At 42.2% G+C, this 21158-nt stretch overlaps 1 protein-coding gene across 4 annotated transcripts in view; it reads left to right on the forward strand.

Annotated features, from left to right (window-relative positions):
- The first annotated feature begins 434 nt into the window (after nt 1-434).
- The window catches only part of crtc3 (CREB regulated transcription coactivator 3), a 32223-nt gene continuing 11499 nt past the window's right edge, over nt 435-21158 (forward strand). For 3 of the 4 annotated variants that reach the window (XM_083549943.1, XM_083549944.1, XM_083549946.1), the window contains exons 1-6: nt 435-1987; nt 6039-6149; nt 8173-8304; nt 11356-11417; nt 17627-17689; nt 18657-18760. In XM_083549943.1, coding sequence (XP_083406069.1) covers nt 1853-1987; nt 6039-6149; nt 8173-8304; nt 11356-11417; nt 17627-17689; nt 18657-18760 — 607 coding nt within the window. In that variant the 5' untranslated portion in view covers nt 435-1852. The remainder of the gene's footprint in view (nt 1988-6038; nt 6150-8172; nt 8305-11355; nt 11418-17626; nt 17690-18656; nt 18761-21158) is intronic. The other variant, XM_083549945.1, reaches the window with a different exon arrangement.

The raw sequence follows: 21158 nt of genomic DNA on the forward strand, positions 1-21158 counted from the left end.
ACCCTACTCTACTGTACCATACACCATTCCACCCACTCTAACCAACTTTACCCTATTCTAATCTACACCACCCTACTCTACTGTACCATACACCATTCCACCCACTCTAACCAACTTTACCCTATTCTACTCAACACCACCCTACTCTACTTTATCACAATCTACACCACCCCATGCCACCCTACACTACCTTAACCAAATCTACCCAACTCTAGCCCTCTCCACCCTTTCCTACTCAATTTTACCCTACCTCAATTTGCCCCACCCTACCAACCTGTATCCCACTCTACCGTGCCCAATCTAGCCTTATTTATCTCCTCCACTCCACCGTATTGTACCCCAGATGATTCCACACACACACACACACACACACACACACTCACTCTAATGGCCCCTGGACAGTTCTGTCTCTTTAAGGAAGCTCCACCGCCGTCTTGCGGACAAACTTTTTATACAAAACTGACATCCACTTCGGAAGAAGGCTCGAGTGTATACGAGCGCGCGCGTGTATATTTATTTTTGTTTTGTTTTTTTGTCTCCATTTCATTCGGCGAATAAAAGGCACCGGAGTGAACCCGAAGTGAGGCCGCGGCTCTGTGTGAACCGAAACCCCGCGTCCCAGCGCCTTACAGTCCGCACGGATGTGACCACGGCGGTGCTGATCGGGGGAAGATTTCATTATATCGGATGGCCGGGATTTGACAATCTGACACTTCACAGAGTGTGTGCGCGCGTTTGTTTTTTTTTTTTTTTTTCCAGATGACAGCGGATCGATCGGACACCAGGGTCGGATCGAAGTCGGGGATTGGAGCGCGGTAGTGAGTCGGGACTTCGGGCTTTGGGGTAATTAATAGGCGGACCACGGCGGAGCTCCGGAGACGCAGCCCGGACCACTTGTTGAAGAAATTTCGGGGAAACAAAAGTTCATCCTCGGCAGTTCCGGAGACGGAAAAAGACATTTTGAATGTTTTTTGTTATTTTTCCCCAGTTTAGTGTCGCTTTATTTCGCTAGAATCTTGCGTAAGAACTTCACGCAGGAAGGAGCGGAGCTGCGGTAGTTCTGACCGAGTTCCAAGCGCTGCCTGCCTGCTAGCTCTGTCCGCGGATCCGCGGCGCTTCACGGTGCGATTGGATGGTGAAAAACCCCCCGAGAAACAGAACAATAATTTCAAAACCAATTAAAATATATTAATTAATAAATCTTCGAAACACACCTCAATCCGGTGTTACACAATAATCCATTAATACTAATTGTACCTATCTGACTAGCTTAAGCAAGTTCCTGCGACTCAAAGCTAATTTTCCGAAAGTTGCCCACAAATTACTTCGCCATAATCAATATTTAGTACCAAATCATAATCTTAACTTTTATATTTATATATAAAATACCCAAAAGAAACCCCAAATGAATTAAAAAATGGCTCGGATACGACTTAGCTAGCAAACTAGCCAGCGCGGCTAAACCGGCTAGCTAATCAGCGCAGTTTGGTGGAAAAAGTTATATACTTTTAATTATTCGTTTTTTATTAACATCAATATATAAATGGTAATTATTTTTCACGTCAATACGCCATTAACACGTTGATTAGCTTAACTCTGTCTCTTTTTTAAATTTAGTTTTAACACTTTTTCCCTCCCTGGACCGACTTTTTGACAGCTGACGACGTCTCACTATTTTGATGATCATTTTATTTTTCCTTTACAAAAAATGATTCATTTTACAGCTTCTTCAGGATTGCGAGCTGGAAAATAGCTGAACATTGGACATTTGTTTTCCTTGGTTTGGTTGTGGTTTTCTTTCTTTTCTTCCTTTTTTTTTTTTCTTTGCTCAAAAACTCTTGCGGCCTACATCATGTCCGGATCCCCGGGCTCGAGTAGCTCCTCCAACCCGAGGAAGTTCAGCGAGAAGATCGCGCTGCATAACCAGAAACAAGCGGAGGAAACGCGGGCCTTCGAGCAGCTCATGACGGATCTCACAGTCTCAAGGGTAAATAGTGTAGGAGCAATCTGGTGTATTTTGGTGTAAAGGTTTTTTTAAATAGGTCCTGCAGGGGTTCTGGTTCTGATTCGAGTCGGTGCCGCCCGGGACCTGAGCTGCCAGGAGTTACTGTTTACCGTAATGACGCATTTCAGAGACAATTTCTGCTCACTGATTACAGTATAAAAGTGCACCATGATTATTTACACTGATTTGGGACGCAACTCTATGCACGTCTCTATGCATCATGCGTCTGAACACTGGTTAGATATAACTGTGCATGCATCTAAATTCTGATTAAGACCCGACTGTGAATGCATGCTTCACCATCCACATGCATAGTGCATGGTGAGGCATGTATGATTCACCATGCACTATGCATCTTGATGCATGATTCTCCATGCATCTAAACACTACACCATCTGGGCTTTTCATTATGCATCTGAACACTGGTTAGGGCATAAATGTATATGCACTCTACACCATGCATCTAAACATCACTGTGCATGCATTCCTCACCAAATGCATCATGCATTTAAACACTTGCGTTATGCATCACCATACAAGTAAACACCAATTGTGTATGCACTTCTCACCATGCATTATACATCTGATTAGGACATAACTGTGGATGCACGCTCCTCAACATACATCATGCATCATCTGTCTAAACACTGATTTAAGAGTTGCATGATGCATCTCCATGCATCTAAACACTGATTATAGCATAACTATGTAGTCACTCACCATGCATCACCATTGTATATGAACATTGATTAAAGCATAACTGTGGATGCATCACTGTGCATCTGAACACTGATTAGGACATTATTGTGCATGCATCTCAAACTATACATCATGCATTATGCGTCTCAATTCAACCTAACGCTGATTAGGACAGAACCGTGCGCAATTCTCACCATGCATCAACATGCACCCAAACACTGATTAATGCATGCTCTGTGCATCATGCATCCAAAATTTTATTAGGACATAATTGTGCATGCATTTAAATACTGATTAACTGATAACTGTGGATGCACTTCTTACAATAAACAATGCATCATTCCTCTAAACATTGACTAAAGTTCTGCGTTATGCATCTTCATTCAACTAAACACCGATTATAGCACAACTGTATATGCACCCCTCAGCAAACACCATGCACATAAACACTGATTGCAGCATAACTGTGAATGCACTTCTCACCATACACCATAGATCTCCATGCAATGAAACAGATTATAGCGTAACTGTGCGTGCACTTCTCACCATGCATCATGTTCATGGATGTGAAACATGCACTTAGTCGCTAAAAGGAAGGAAATTATCTGCATTATAGCTCCGTTATTGCTTCAGGGGGCGTCTGTTATCCTCCTCAGACTCCGCTCTCAGACGCTATGAACATTTCCCCAGATTTGCTTCGGGTCTTGTATAATGTCACAATTAAACTCTCATCCTTCTTCGTGCTTTTTTTTTTCTATTCGGAGAGAAAGTAGGATCACAGAGACATTCTCTCCACAACAAGCACTTCAACTCACCATGCACACTTTAAACCTGACTCCCATTTAATGTCTGGTCTTCCTGAACGACTTCCCGTCCTTAGTGTTACACCGAAGGGAGTGCACGTCTCAGAGACGGCTGCTGTAACCAGGCATTCAGGGGGCGTCACGTCGCTCTCGTTGTGCCGTCAATGAAACCTTGTGGTGTGATGATGTAATGCGAATGGCAAGTTATTGATTTTGAGCTTTTTTCTACTATCACATTCTGTTTCTGCCACATTGTGGTCCACGAAGCTGCACCTGACGTTCTGTAGCTCATCTAAAAACGATCCTCCTTAGTAACGGTCTTTTCCGAATAAACCTTGACAGCTGATGGAGCAGTAACAATCATTAAACGAATAAAATGTTTCATTCTACTTTTAAGTAGAAGCAAAACTTTCATTCCATTCGCATGCAATTTTATATACACACTTTTTGGACAAAAGTATTGGGACAGCTGATTTTTCCAGCCATATGTCTTTCTTCACCAAGCTGTTACCAAAATGTAAACAATCGTATAGGGAGACCCAGACCTGTGCACAAAGCCAGCCCCAATGAGGATCTGCTTTACATGGGTTGGAATGAAAGATCTCCTGCTGTAGAGCTCCAACCCTATTTGGAACGGGACGTTCAAAAAAGAAGCGCATGCAAATCTTATGGTCAGGTGTCCACAAACTCTTGGACAGTGTAATTTTTTTAAATTGCTTTGTTGTTATATAAATGTTTCAATCGCTACATTATCAAACCCCACAGATCTTTTAAAGTCCTCCAGGCCACAACCTTCCTTTTCGTCGCTTCACACTTGCGATGTAAGAGCGCGGGAGAAGGAGACGTGCAAGACTCCAGAGATTCTCTCTTTTTATAAAGCGTCCCTTTCTTTGCTGGATACTATTTTATCTCACTCGATTGGGGGGCTTAAAGGGGTTTAGGTGGGAGAATGAATGGCTTTGTGCTGCATGTACATCGAGATACTCAACATTGTAGCGAACAATTTTTCTGCATGACAGGAATTTTTCATAAAAATATTCTCCGTGGGTTGGCGATGTACTGAAACTTGTCTCGAGAGGAGACGGCGTGATTGACGGTTACTGATTGTTGGTTATGAAGGCAAGATGACAGAATGGAGTTTGAGCGAACGTCTCGATTGATGTATTTCTGTCTTTTTGTTCTTTTGCTTTGCACGACATGTTTGTTTCCAGTTCGATCAATGAAAAAATCTTTTCATAGAATCAGCGAATTTTTGTTGGGTTTCCAAACCAACATCTTTGGGTTCTTCTTCTTTAGAGATTCGTCCACAAGAGTGTGAGTAAAGTCGGGTACTGATGAAGGTGAGGTGAGGAGGCCTGGGATGCTGTCAGCATTTACATTTATTGTTCAGTAGGGTTAAAGCTCAATGGCAGAAGATCTTCCACTCCAACCCATGTAAAGCAGATCTTCCTGGAGTTTGCTTTGTGCATTGTCATGCTCGAGCAGGTTTTGGGTCTCCTATTTGAAGTGACAATTTTGTGTTCCCGCATTCAGAGATACTATACAATTCAACAGTTTGAAGAAGAGCCACATATGGATGGAAAAATTCAGGTGTCCTAATACTTTTGATAATATAGTGTATATTAATTAGGGGAGAAACAGAAACCACCTTCCTTCAAGCCAATCGGAATCAAGTATCCAGATCTTGGTATACGTTCAGATATCAATATACAGGAGCTAGAAGGTTCCTCCAGATCTGGTGTATGTGAGCATGATATCAGCCTTTTAATACACACTCAGGAACAGGAAATCCGTCTGGGTTGAAGAAAACGCAGGTGATTTTTTTCACTGGTGGGAACCTGCTGAAGCCACAAAACACGTCTCTTAGTCCAGGGGACTATTCAAGACTTGAAAGCACAACAGTGGAATCAGAGAAGACCCTTTGCGATGTTTGGGGCGGGATGGTAAAAAAACAAAAAAAAAAACAAAGCATGCGAATCTTGCGCTTTGGTGTCCACAAACTTTTGACAATATTATGAAGCTATGCAAACCGTACACATTCTTGGCTTGTCTGCACCACACCTTACAAACGACCGTTTTCTGGACAATGTCTGAACCCAAACCACATCCGAATGATAGAAGTCCCTCCTTTTTATATTTATTTATTTATTTTATTTATATTACGACTACAAATTAGACCACAGCCAATCAGCTTTCTGTTATCGGAGCGACATTTGGCTTGAAGAAAACGAATTTATGGTTCGGTTAATGACAACAAGGTGTTTGTGTGTTTTTGATGTCGTGAAAAATGTCTTAAATTTAATTCCTAATGTTTTTAAAAAGGTCTTGAATTTGACTCGGTGAAACAGCAGAAACCATGTTTTTTTTTTTTCTTTTTTCTTTTTTCTTTTTTTTTTTACACAATTAAACTCATTATCTAAAATCGTGTGCATTGACTGTTTTGCACAACAAAGTTTATAATTGTGCAGAAAACAAACGAAAAAAACCTGTAACGCCACCGACAGTAAAGCCTGACTTTTGTTCTTCTGTAGGTGCAGTTCCAAAAGCTCCAGCAGCTCCGTTTGTCTCAGAGCCGAGCCCAGTACTACGGTGGTTCCCTGCCCAACGTCAACCAGATCGGCAACACCAGCGTCGATTTCCAGGTAAACGGCCTGCGCTGCTCTACTTCACTGAGTCAAAAGAAGTTAAACAAGATGTTGAGGAGAAGCTTCAATAGTACCTTAGGAAATGCAAATCTCTGTCATGTAAAGAAGCAAAGAATGAACTCCCCCCTCGTTCACTCAAATCTCAGTCGGTTTCCTCGATCCGGAGCCGGACTATCTGGGTTATAAACCCGATCTGGCGCCGTGCTCCAAGAGCCAAACAACCGTATTTGTTTAGGTTCCCTCAGGAGAGTAAGTGTTGTGTAGCTTTGAGTGAAAGTGCTCTTGTTGCACAGAATAAAGCTTCTTTTGACGAACTGGTCATCAGAAACCGAATCCAGTTGAGGTAAACCTGTGCTTTGCAAAAGAACCTGGCTGGAAAAATGGTTGCACATCTCCATCTCCTTTTTTTGGGAGAAATCTATTGATGGATAGATCTTCCATCTGAAAGCCTTCACCTGTCCATGCTTCTGCATCCTGATACATTCCACTCTGCTGCACAATACCAGTGTAAACGCATCAATCCGAGTTCGTCCTCCAAGGAGCATAAGTATTAGGACACCCGACTTTCCCAGCCGTGTACGGTTCTTCAAACACTCGATCGTATCGTAGACACTTTCCCCTTCACTTAAAATACAAACCTGTTCCAGCAAGGCAATGCACCTGTACACAAAGCCAGCTCCATGAAGGTCTAATGACTGACTGCACCTGCCCCAGGCCTCCTCACTTCACCTACCCGATTTTACTAACACACTTGTATATGAATGAGCGCAAAATCTCCATGCAATCTTGTAGCACATCTTCTCAGAAGCTTAAAAAGCCGGAGGTTGGAACTTGCAATCAAGCAGTTTTTTATATATATATATATATATATATATATATACAGTACAGACCAAAAGTTTGGACACACCTTCTCATTCAAAGAGTTTTCTTTATTTTCTTGACTATGAAAATTGTAGATTCACACTGAAGGCATCAAAACTATGAATTAACACATGTGGAATTATATATGGAATTATATACATAACAAAAAAGTGTGAAACAACTGAAAAATGTCATATTGTAGGTTCTTCAAAGTAGCCACCTTTTGATTTGATTACTGCTTTGCACACTCTTGGCATTCTCTTGATGAGCTTCAAGAGGTAGTCACCTGAAATGGTCTTCCAACAGTCTTGAAGGAGTTCCCCGAGAGATGCTTGGCACTTGTTGGCCCTTTTGCCTTCACTCTGCAGTCCAGCTCACCCCTAAACCATCTCGATTGGGTTCAGGTCCGGTGACTGTGGAGGCCAGGTCATCTGGCGCAGCACCCCATTCAGTGTGACTCTACAATTTTCATAGTCATGAAAATAAAGAAAACTCTTGGTCAAATATATATATATATATATATATATATATATATATATATATATATATATATATATATATAATATGCACGCACGCACGCACACACAGGGGAATAGTCAGGTCCCCCAATACTTTTGCCTTTCCAGGGTAATTTATGTGCATTGACTAGGATTAGTGTGTCGTGGCGTTTTGACAAACACACTTTTTGCAGCTGTGTGTGTGTGTGTGTGTCTGATGATGTTGATGATGAACACTACAGGCTTTCAGTATTCTGTTTATCATGGACACCTCAGACTTTAGGTATGACACTGAGTCGTCTGATCTGCACGATCTCTCTGATGACACAGCTGTAACAGGGTGGAGAAGCTGAGCTGGAGGATGAGCACAGGCCTTAATGAAGTGTGCAGTGCATATCAGGAAGTTCACTCTCCTCCAGGCTCTTACAGGAAGGTGGATCATCAGGGCTGCCTTTACTTTACAGTTTAATTAGGAGGCTCAGGCTCTTCTCTGGAGAACTCTATAGTGGCAGAAGTGAAGGACTGGCTGGCTTTATTTACTCCTCAATAGTAAAGAGTGTGCAATAACTCGTTTATCTGTATCCTTGTAGTCTGACTTTCACCATCTGTTTCACCGTTTTCAGAATAACAACAGTGTAATATCTATTTTATTTATTTTTTAGGGCAACTTTCCCTCCGCTCTGGACTCTGTGAGAGGCACCAGGCACCATGGTCTGGTCGAGAGAGCGGTCCAAAGAGACCGCAACCGTATCAACTCGCCACATCGCAGACCGATCGACAAACACGGCCGGCAAATATCCTTTACATGCCTTTTCCAGACCAGTGCAGCATAGGGGGGCATCACGGGGTATTTCGTTGATGTGAAAGGTAGAATCGTAGATTTTTAGATTTCTAGGCATGAACACGGATATTTTTGTGTGTGTGTGTGAGAGAGAAAGCGAATGGTGATATGCATGAGTGCTTATTGACCTTTGTTCATGTGGGCAGCTGTTTTTAACGCTGTAGGGTCTGTTGCTGGTCCTGACTGTGTCTCGCTGTTCAGAAGTATGTTGGTGTTGGTTTGGGTGAGTCGTGTAGCTGAAGTAATGTTTGCTGTTTATCTCAACTATTTATGGCGAATTCGCCATTATTCCGGTCGCAGTATACACATTTTTCTGGTATTGTGTAGGGGCGGATAAAGTTCATGCTTACTCGTAAAATATGAGAACATAAACACCTCGCCTATGAGTTTGATTCATTCCAAGACTAATGACTTAAATTCAGTAACATGAAAAGAAAAAAAAAGACTGAACTAATACAATTTGTAACAGTTTCAGTAGAAACGTTCCTCGTAACCATGGCAACAAATGTTAGTCACAAATTCGAGACTACCGTAAAGCGGGAATGAACTGCCCTGAACCAGGAAGCTGCAACTACAGGAACTGAATCTCATCTAAATACGTAGATAATAAAGATAATAATAATAACAAAAGTTTTAATTGATTTGTTTACACTCTTATCATTTTAAATCTTTAACATTTGTTTTTGTGATTTTTGCACTTTTTTAAATTAATTTTTAATTGTTTTTAGGTACATTTTTTTATGGGTTAAATATTTTCCGTCCACAGAGACTGATAGACAAATGTAATTTTCTCATTATTATAAACCAAAACCAGTGCAATGCTGAAAATTAGATTGAAAGATGGATGGACGAATAGGTAGGTGGATGGATGGATGGATGGATGGATGGATAGGTAGATGGATGGATGGATAGGTAGATGGATGGGTGGGTAGGTAGATGGATGGGTGGGTAGGTAGATGGATGGGTGGGTAGGTAGATGGATGGATAGGTAGGTAGATGGATGGATAGGTAGGTGGATGGATGGATAAATGGATGGATGGGTAGATGGATGGATGGATAGGTAGGTGGATGGATGGATGGGTAGGTAGGTAGATGGATGGATGGATGGATAGGTAGGTAGATGGATGGATGAATGGATAGGTAGGTGGATGAATGGATGGATGGATAGGTAGGTAGATGGATGGATGGGTAGGTAGATGGATGGATGGATGGATGGATAGGTAGGTAGATGGATGGATGAATGGATAGGTAGGTGGATGAATGGATGGATGGATAGGTAGGTAGATGGATGGATGGATGGGTGGATGGATGGATGGATAGGTAGATGAATAAATAAATGGATGGAAAGGTAGGTAGATGGATGGATGGATAGGTAGGTAGGTAGATGGATGAATGGATGGATAGGTAGGTAGATGGATGGATGGATAAATGGATAGGTTGGTAGGTAGGTAGATGGATGGATGGATGGATGGATAGGTAGGGAGATGGATGGACGGATGGATGGATAGGTAGATAGATGGATGGATAGGTAGATTGATTAGTAGGTAGATGAATGGATAGATAGATGACCTCAGCTGCGCGATGTATAATTGAGATGATTGTAACTCGCTGTGGATGAGGGTTTCTGCTAAATGGCATTTAGATATTTGGGTTTGAGATCAATTGTTGGGTGATTAATCAGAATTTCAGCTTTTATTTCCTGATATACATCCATATGTTAAAATGATGTTGTCAGCTGCTGTTGGTTTTCATCACCAACCTGCTCGATGTCTGGAGGGTCATACGAAAGGTGCCGTGTGCGGAAATTCTGATCAACACATCATCTTTGGATCTCAAACCTAAACAACTTGTATAGCAGAATTATTAGCCCCTGCGGTATGAATGTGAAAACAACCATGCTATGGCTAAATAACCCCAAAATACAAAACACCGAAATAATGTCAAGTAATGAGGTTAAAAAAAATAGTTTTAAAGCTCAAACATTTAAAAATATCGTCTTATTTAGATGATGTTTAGAAGTCAAATGTCCTTTAAAAAAAGTGTACATTTAATAAAAACAGTAAAAATGTTGAACTATACAACTTAATGGGGTCGCTTCTAGGCATTTTTTAGCGCCTTTAAAAAAAAATAAAAAAAAATCTTTTACTTTTTGCAGAAGTAAATGTTCTGCTCCTTGATGGAGCTCAACATCTCGGCTCTTTTGGGATAAATGACATTCTAAAATTCTGTCTGAGAGAAAAGGATTCGAATTTCGAGTGAATTTGCCGATGCCTTTTACAGCATCGACTCATGTTTTTCCCAGAAATGATTTGAAATCTATCTGCCAAGTCGAAGCTGCATTTCGCTCCACCCTCCCTTCATAACAAGCACGAGGCAGACCTGTGAAAGTGCTGCATTGGGAACCTTGAACCAGAACCGTTTATTTTTGGGCAAAGGGGAAATTTTGTGCGGTCAGGTTTTAGTGGCGATTCTTGGGGGGGCGAGGACCGGACACAGTGGTCTTCATACTCGCAGTGTTGATATTCATGTTCTCCGAGCAGAAACGATGACTCTGCTTTTTCAGGCTTCAGCAGATGTGAAACAGAACGTGCCAGACTCTGCTCTGTTTCTCCTTCCATCTCCGCCTATCTCAGACAGAAGGATTTGGCACATACGGTCATGACTTCATGAGCTTTCAGAGTTTACTTTAATCCTTCCAAGTGTCTAAAGTGAACTGTTTAAAAGAAATAAAACCTCATCTACATGATCTGTCTGTCTGTCTGTCTGTCTCTGTCTATCCATCTGTGTCTTTCTGTTTGTATCTGTCGGTCTCTATCTATCTCTGTCTGTCTGTCTGTCTGTCTGTGTCTCTTTGTGTCTGTTTGTATCTGTCAGTGTCTGTCTGTCTGTCTGTTTGTGTCTCTTTGTGTGTTTGTATCTGTCTGTCTGTCTGTCTGTCTGTCTGTCTGTCTAATAGTAGACTAAGAGTACACGTTTGTTTAGAAATGTACCTTGACAGAAGTACGCAGAGAGTTCTCCATATGGAACAGTGTACTTGTCGCCTCCCCCGGACAACAGCTGGAGAAGGTGAATGCCATGTGACCTGTCTCTTAATGACACACACACACATACACGCGCACACACACACACGCACAAATAAAACCCACCCGAAAGCCGTCAGACGCAGAGGGTGTGGTATAGAATGTCATGCAGGCGGGTGGAATGCGAGTGTTTTCTTGCGACGTCGTCTCTAATAACACGTACGCACGAGCGAACGAGGTTTTCATTTCATTTCGCCCGAAGGGAAACCCGCTGACTGTTTCTATTTTGGGAATATGAAACAATGGCACAATTTATTAGGGCACCGAGTTCCGCCCGACTCGAGACGCCGCGACACGGCCGAGCGCCGCACTCGCTGTATTTCTTTCTACCGAAATTTCAGTAGAATAAACCCAAACGTGTCTGCCTCGCACGTCGTTTCCGGGGTAGAAAAAAACTGCTAATGTGTAGCAGTGAGTAAAATGCCGTGACTTGTCAAAAACAACCTGAACGCCGCTCCTCCCTTTTTGTACAGACATGTTTTGCATGTCGGTCTGGTCTCCAGCCAGGACGGCTTTCTTTCTCAGTTGCTGTTCCACCGTGAACCTGCGTGACACACTGTACTCCACGGTGTAAAGCAAAACCAGTCCACGCCCTTTCTCACTATTTACACCTGAGTGCAGCTTCAGTCCCGACCTTCTGTTCCACCAGAGCTGTAGCGGCCATGTGCTACGCTACAGCTATGAGCTTACAGAACAAACTAGAGATCCAGGAGGTTGGTTTTTTTTCCTCCCCTTTAACGCTATTTATTTATGTGGACAAAAGTATCGGGACACCTGACTTTTTCCAGCCGTATGTGGTTCCTTCTCAAACTGTTCCCACAAACTTGGAGCCACACAATTGGATGCGGTGGCATGAACTTTTCCCTTCACTTGAAAACTCAAACCTGTTCCCTTGGAGTGGAAGATCTCCTTCTATATAACTCCAAACCTATCGAGCAACGAATGTTTAGGCTGATTGCACCCTCGGGCCTCCTCACCTTCTCACCTACATCTCCACAAAATCTAGCAGAACATCTTCCCAGAAAAGTGGAGCTCATTACAACAGCAAACGGAGACTCAACGTGGAATGGGATCTTCAAAAAAAAAAAAAAAAAAAGATTATACACTATATTGCCAAAAGTTTGCGGACACCTGGTCATAAGGATGGTGTGTGCTTTTTGATCATTGCATTCCACATTTAGTCCCAACTTGCTCTTATAATTCGTTCCACTCTTCTGGTAGGATGTTCTGCTAGATTTTGTGGAGATGAAGGTGAGGAGGCCCGAGGGTGCAATCAGCCTTCACATATATTCCAAAGGTGTTCAGTAGGTTTAAGATCAGAGCTCTATAGCAGGAGATCTAGTGTATGTTCAGGTGTCCAAAAACTCCATATCGTGTTTAATGCTGTGGATTCATTAGTCACCTCGGACTCCATGTGACGAGGCAGACCGAGACGTGGTTTCCGGCCGTATTTGAGATCTCCTCTCAGGCAGAAAACTACCGAACATGAAATCATTGGCCAACTTGGCGCCTGCAATCACACGATCTTCCGTACGGTCGTGCGTCAAAGGAGGCACGCGGCGTTTTTGGGATAAATTGTGCACAAACGATATTTCCTCCAAACCCCACATCCGTTTTTTTGAAGGTATTTTCTGTTAAAAAAATAAATTAAAATGATTTGATTGTATGTGACTTTTATCAACATGTGATGGCGATTTCATTTTATATCATTTCAGATGTAATTTTGATGTTTATGATGATGTTTTTTCCACAAGCTCCTGGGGAAGTTTCAGCACTAACTAAACCTCACTTGCTGATCTAACCATGTCTTTCTTCTTCAAGGATCAGTGTGTAGCTACTCCTCCTGTGTGTGTGTGTGTGTGTGTGTGTGTGTGTGTGTGTGTGTGTGTGTGTGTGTGTGTGTGTGTGCTCCCCCAGAGCGACCAGCACTAACTAAATCTGCCAGATCTGCCCTCCGCCAAGCTTTCGCCGTCTGCTGCCTCCCGTAACAGATTGCACTCTCGCTATGTTCGAAGTTTACTTCCTTTCTGCCCAGGACCTTCAGGATTGGACCAGAACTAGCACGGCGCTGTGTGTGTTTTGAGAAAACGCTGGGATTTTTGTCTGAACAATAGCAAGACTGTCAGAATGGCGTTTGTCCTTCTGACGAATCGGATCGCAGCGTCAACTTTTATACAAACAATCAAATCGAAGTTGTAAATAATCTATATTAGTTTGCATGCGTCAGCTCAAACAAGATGTTTCTATTTATGTTTGTTTATGATGCGTTTTATATACATTTCCCCAAATTTCTTCTCATAAATTCCTGGTAAGTTTCCAAATGTTTTGGAAGATTTCCCAAATTCCGTAGATGCAGTTCCCATGGAAACTTTACAGAAACCTACCAGAAATTTTCCGACCCTTTGCAACCACCGATACAAATATCAAATGAAGGTGATTTGGGGATTTCCCTTCTCTCTGGGATGACTGTATTAATTGGGACGTATTTAGCGTGGCAGGAGGAAAGATGCTATGCTGGGAATGTTTATGAAGACATGGTTGTTTAGAGGCTCGGGGTAACCGGTTTATATTTTACTGCGAGCTCTGACTGTTTCGCAGCCGGTTATGGAAAAGGCCAAAAGAGAAGCAAAAAGTTCAGCGATTATTTATTTTGATCTGCATTATACTTAATGGATTGGATGTTGCTGCAACTTGCCAGTGTTTTATGAGCTGTGGTTAAGTTCTATGTTAACAGTAGTAGTGGTATAGTGTTAGGAAGTAAATGTAGCTTTTTCACGTATCTGTAATTTAGTAAAGTATTTCCATTTGGGGAGACTTTTACTGTAACTTCACTACATTTGGGAATCAAATATTTACATTTTTACTCGACTGCATTTTGCGAAATCGGTCGTGCCTTTTTATTTACGAGGATAAAAACGTAACCGGTCAAACACACAGCTATCCACCAATCAAGGTCGAGCGCTCCCTCTGTTTTAAACTTGTCTTGATTGGCGCTCGGTGGAATCTACTGATCACCAACATACAGTTTAGCGTCGGTTCAACAGAATATTGAGAGAGGAAGAAACTCCAGATTCGAACTCGCCACAACACACGTGACCTCATTTACACGATCTTTTTAAAGTTGCGATTTTGGGCTCGTGATCATTGTAATAGATACAAAAATGTAAAAAATCGCAGTATTTTGGATACTTAAGTGCATTTGAAGGCAAAAACGTTTGTACTTTTGCTGAAGTAAATGTTTAAAGGGACTTTTAATGGAGACATATTTAAGTGTATCCCTGCTTTCGCCCACCACTGTGGATGAGCGAGGAGATAATAGCTCTCTGAGGAGGGGATACATTTTCCAGTGCGTACCAATAAGAGCGATGGTGGGTTATGAGTTTCATAGCCAGGATAGTGAAGACCAACATTTGGCCAGCAGAGGTGGAGAATTCTGTCCAGTTGGGAAAAAGATGCTAATGCTCGGCCTCTCGGGGGGAAAAAAGAGAGCCGGACATGTTTACAACTTTTTCCACATCTGCGATGTATTACTTCAGGACATGTTAGAGGCAGGATGTACTCGTTTAACCCCATCAGTCCCGATCAGCAGTCTATACACGGACCAGGATCAAGCTGTTCCGGTCCATCCCACTAAATGTGGGTGGTTCTTTTGTACTCTGTGGATGTTTGTACTCAGTGAATGTAGAGGGCTCTTCATTTTCCTTCTGAGATCTAAGCCTGGTTTGCTGCGGCTTTTCAGTTTGGTACCGAACAGCGAGTAGGCCTCTGTGAAGCTCTTGAATAGCATTTGTTGACCCACTGCTATTTCTTATGTTTTTTTTTGCCAGAATGCTTTCGATAAACAGTCCACGATGCTTCCAAGTCCGGTTTAATGAGAACATTGATGTAGCGTGAGTTTTAAAGCCTTTCAACGCAACAGAATCGCCCATGTCCAGTTTTTTATTTGTAGGCAAGGATTGAACTCTCCTGAGGGAAACACATTTTCTCTGAAGTGTGGCTTCTAAATGGTTTTGGCCGGGTTCGGAGGACTGGGCAGGGGCTATATGGTTTCTCAAAGGAATCCAGCTGGACCGGGTCATATCACAGGGCCGGGAATGCTCTCCAGGTCCCACGCTCCCTCCACCCTCTCACTGTTTTATTAGCCAGGCTTCTCGTGGGAGGGCACCCTCAAAACAGCAATCTAACTCAGAAATAATGTGTTGGAAGTGCGTTCCAATAGCAACATTCACTCATTCAACAATCCGTCTAGTGCCTTAGTGGCTCTGATGTTTTCTTGTAGCGATCAAGCATTTAGGTCTTAAACGACACTAAAAAAAAACAAATGTAAATAAATTGCTCTCTGGTGGGTCTTTTTGAAGCCATCAATCATTTTTATTCCAAGTAATCATTGTCTGGTTATCCAATCGTTCGTGGGTTTTTTCCTGCATCTATTTTGAGTGTGCTATCTTTACTTGAACATCCCATTCCATGCTTAGTTTCCATTTGCTGTTATAATAAGCTCCACTCATCTAAGATGATGCTCCACTAGATTTTTTAAAAGATTTGTGCTCATTCAGTAGGTGAGGTGAGAAGGCCTGGGGTGCAGTCAGAGTTCACATACAGGAGACATTTCAGGAGATCTTCCATATCTTCATGGAGCTGGCATTATGCACAGGAGCATTGCCATGCTGGAATATATTTGAGTCTTCTAGTTCAAGTGAAAGCAAAATGTCATGCTACCACATCCAAGTATGTCCAAAACAAATGATTGCCTTCAACAGTTTGGTGAAGAACCACACATATGGATGGAAGTCAGATGTACTTATTATACTTATGACTATATAATGTATCTGAAAAAAGATGGAAGATCTCCAAATGTCCCTTCTTGCAAGTACGGTCTTGATACAGTTCGGAGAGAATAAGATCCTTTTGGAGGCGGGGTTAGCTTAGCAGTTCAAGCTTTGGACTTTGGATCCGAAGGTCACAATTTAAAATTTACTTTCTTTCAGCTTCTCCCGTTAGGGGTCGCCACAGCGGATCCTCCGCATGTTTCAGCTGTACAAATGAGATAAACGTAAGTCACTCTGGATAAGGGTTTTTGCCAAATGTCATAAATGTATAAGTCGTGCATAAATGTGGCAATTAATCGTGCGGTATCAAATATTTCCACAGCTTGTCTTGTTTGACTGTATAGTAGAGGTTGACCGATGAATTAGCTTGGCGGATTATTTGGCAACGATAGTTAGATTGCTGGGATAGATTTCGGCTATTGGCAAAAATCCAAAACGATAGTTTTTCCGGGTTCCGGTCCACTGTCGTTACGAGAGCGGCCTCTAGGGGCGAAACTCTAAAACCATTCGCTGTTTGCATTTATTATTTATGAATTATATAATTACATTTATTAATATATTCGTATTTATTACATTTTATAAAACTTTTGTGATTCAGTGCTGTTTTTTGTTTGTTTGTTTGTTTGTTTTTTGTAATAATATTCAGTCTATTTTACATGGAGTGTTTTTTTTTATTTTTTTTTTTCCAGTATCCATTTTAAAAACTCTCGGTTGATTTAATCAGCAAGTACGATCCAACCCGGCTTTCGGTATTGGTCGACCTTTAGTGAATACAGCTGTTGTTTTGGCATCTGGCCTCATCATGGCTTCAGCATCTGGTGTAGAAACTCTGCATGCTCGATTTGCTGCAATGCAAACGGATTTTTCGTTTGGTCTCGTGTCAATGGGTGCGTTCGAGGTTCTGTTGTAGCTGTTTTGTTCCGTCGGCTCGAGGTTTTAGATGAACGACGAACAGGATTAGATTTTTTTTTTTGTTTCCTCCCGTTCAGTGTGGATATTGCAGCACTTTTGTTTGTTCTCTGCTCTGTTCCCAGACGTGGTCATCCCTGTAGTATAATTGAAGCAGTAAATCAGCGAAGTGTACCTGGGAAGCGCTAACACCGGGGACCGAGCGTGGCTCTGTTTGTGTGTGTGCCCGCAGGCCCGTTGAGGTTCCTGCTGATTGCAGAGTGCCACAATAGTCTGCCACTCTTCTATTTTATGTTTTATTTTTTCTCCTCTCCACAGCTTCTCTATCTCTTTCTTTCTCCGCCCCGTCTCGCTTTCCTGTTGCTTGTTTCGCCCTCTACTAACCCCCTGAGCCCCGAGCTCCATGCTCCTGTACATGTGGTGGTCAGTAACCCCCTGATTGTTTCCATTTCCAAAGGGAGCAGCAGCCATGGACCGAAGAGAAACGGCCCGGGTTTAGATTAATATCGCAGCTCAACAGGTGACCCTTGATCTTCGAACTCCCTCTTTCACCGATCAGCTCTTTTTGGATTTCTGTCTCATATATTTTTCCTCTTTTCTCTTCACACACGCCTCTTATTATGATGGTCATGTCTCCATGCACAAAGTCAAACCCAATCATTAATGATGCCCTTTTTCTTTTTTCTTTCTTCCCTACCGCTTCAAATATTTATATATTTGTATCTTTCGAAGAGTAATAAATGAATGTCAGACACTTCTAGACTAAACTAACCTGAAATTAGACCTGAACCTGAATTCTACGTTTCTACTAATCTCTTGTTTCTTTTAAATACACCGGACTTGAATCTTTCTGCTGCAAATGAAAGCATGAGCTTGAAAACGTAAGTGATGATAAATGCGGGGTTTTTTTTGTGTGGTTTTTTTTTTTTTTTTTTTTTTCTCGAATCGAAAGTGAGATTTGTGCCGATTGTTACACGAATTCTGCTTTTATTCACAGTTAATTGAATTGCAGCCACAGTATATTAGTCTTGAAAAATTGGTTTATCTGCAGCATTGGGTCTAAATTAGGAAATGAACTGCGATTCGAGTCCATTCTCGATGTTTCCACTCCTTTTTTTTTTTTTTTTTTTCTTTTTTTTTCTTCCAGTATTCCCTACGGTCAAAAGCAAAATGCCTCGCATTCAGCGTTCATGTGTAACGATCAGTGTTCGAGCTCTGTATTCAGTGTTTGCTCGGTGAAGAGGGGCCAGAAAAGCACCTGAGCTTTCTGAAGAGCCCTCGATGTTGATCTCATGTGTAACTGGTTAAAGAACAGTGAGCAGAAGCCAGGGATAACTGTGTCTCCTACATGCACATGAGACTCACTCGAGACTCACATGTATTTTTATATGGTTTTAGACCTAACATGGTAATAACCAATGCCCTTTTTTTTATATATATATTTTATTTTCTGCTCTCGTTTTCCTTCCTCTTCCTTCTCATCACAGAACCAACTCGGATTCGGCTCTGCATACGAGTGCGATGAACCCAAACCAGCAGGATCCATACAGCGGGAACCAACAGACAGGACGAGGACCACCTCAGCGCAATGGTGAGCACCTTCTCACTGTAAACCGAATCTATTGTGTTAATATACGTCTGTTCAAGCACTCAAAATAAACAAAAACATCGCGTGGGTGGCATTCAGGATGGGATGTGTGTGTGTGTGTGGGGGTGGGTGGGTGGATGGATGATGAGCAAACCATTCTTGCTCTTGCCTTTGCGACTTAGCAGACACGATTGAAAAATGCTACACGAGTCCATTAGTAACGATCGTGGAATGTGAAAACGCCGCTCTCTTTTGGATATTTACAGTCCTTGCTTTTCCGGTTTTTCTGTTTGGACGTCGAATACAGACTACTGCCACCTGTTGGTGGTGAAGGAGAGTTCTGTTTTCTCACGCAAGAGCAGAACGTAGACACGGTTTGGTGCGTCAGATGCGTGTCCCGACACTTTTGCTCCATTTTGTGTGTGTGTGTGTGTGTGTGTTTATTGACTAAGCTATGGTTTACTGATTAACAGGGAAAAAAAAAGTTTGCTTAGTGTAACATGGAAATCCCAGCCGTGTACCATCCCTCCAAACGTGGCCCTCTGGGAAACGCTTGGTTTCCGTGTTCACGGTGTTTATTGGGTAAAAAAAAAACAAAAAACGACAGTACAGTAGAATCCTCTGCACTGCACTATCCCTTTGTTTTCCCCGCTTTTACACACCCGGAGTCAAGCTGTTAGATAATTATCAAACCTTTCATGGGCTTTAATTAGACGTTCGGGGGGGGAATAAAAGCGAACAAAAAAAGTGATGGCGTGCATGAGGACCTTACACAATTAGAGTCTGAGTAAATTATCCTGCCACCACGAGCTGCCCCAAACGGCTATTCAGACAATTATGTTTAGTCTCTGAAGACTGACAAAAAATGCTGATGATTTTGCACACTTTTCTGGCCACAAGAATCAGAATCCCGAACGCTGCAATCTGATTGGCTCTCTGCCGTTCTGTGCAACAGAATGCTTTTTTTTTATTAGACTAGAAAAGCTGCCATGAGTGTAACCTTACTGTAACCCTGGACCATAAAAGGTCACTGCTAAACTATATAGGCAAAAGTATTAGAACACCGGACTTTTCAAGCTGTATGTGGTTCTTCTCCGAACTGTTAACACAAAGCTGGAGGCACCCAGCTGTATAGGACGTCTTTTGGATGTGCTGTCATTAAATTAAACTTCGAGACCAAACCTGTTCCATTAGTGCACAAAGTCTGCTCCATGAAGATATGCTTCACATGGGTTGGAGTGGAACATCTCCCGCTATAGAGCTCCAGCCCTATTGAACAATAAATGTGAGTGACTGCACTCCAGGTCTCCTCACCTTCTCACCTACATCAGTACCTGGGTACCATCAGGGGAGCTGGTCGCTCAGTGGTTAAGGCATCGGATCATAAGGTCAGAAGTTCAAATCCCAGCACCAGAAACTCACCAGAGGAACCAGACACAAAAGGGAACAGTCGACAAACAGTTCCATCAATGTTGAGATGTTCAGTGATTGGAGCTTAAATGCATACCTGCTCATGCAAACTGTGATCCTGAGCCCATTATAGCAGGCTGTTGATATTAATCACAGTCCAAATCCATCGCCATTATCCAGCAGTTACCTGAGGTAAAGCTCAGCGAAGTTCTGTTCTCAAAAAAGCGAAGAGTAATCTTTTGTGGTAAGCGCTTGAGAAAGACCTCTAACTCTCAGTTGTGTACTTGGATTTAAAATCGCTTTGGCTCGACAACCTGAGTAAATGCAAACGTAGTGTTTTTGAGCTTGAAACAACAACAACAAAAAAAAACCGGTGGATTGACCACTCGTGGCTTCCTGTGTGACATGAAGGAAGAGTATTTACAGAGCGCGTTGTGAATGCCGTTTAGTCTACATGTCGAAGCAGGATGTTTGGTGAAGTATCCAGGGCAGCCTGGAGACTGAAAGCCTGCAGCTCAGAGCTCTCCTCTTTTGCTGACCGATGAGAAGCTTATAGATCTGTTTGGCGGCTAGAACTGAGTACGTTTCAGATGGCGTTAAGTGAAACCAGCCGATTTTGTTCACGGCGCGTGAAATCCGTCCCCATAGAAAAAGAACGATTGCTGTTCTATTTATACGAGCGTCTCTAGAGCAATATTCATTATGTTATCAAGTTTCACCACTAGATGTGAGGCACTTGGGCATCCTGTAAATATAGCTGGTGTTTACTTTAGGGCTTAGGCTCGGGGCCGAGGATCGTAGAGTTGATTTTGGCGGAGCCTTTGATCAAGCATATGCATCAGGTCAAGGAATTATTTTTTCACTCTGTTCTTAGAACAGCTCCTGTCGGTAAATATTTGTAATTGTTTTTTTTTTTATTGGTGCATTGGCATAAAAGTTAACGATGCGATGCATGGATTTGAAAAAGTGTATACATAAAAATTGTTTTTAA

This window comes from Silurus aristotelis (assembly GCF_946808225.1).
Source record: "Silurus aristotelis genome assembly, chromosome: 9".
Lineage (NCBI taxonomy): Eukaryota > Metazoa > Chordata > Actinopteri > Siluriformes > Siluridae > Silurus > Silurus aristotelis.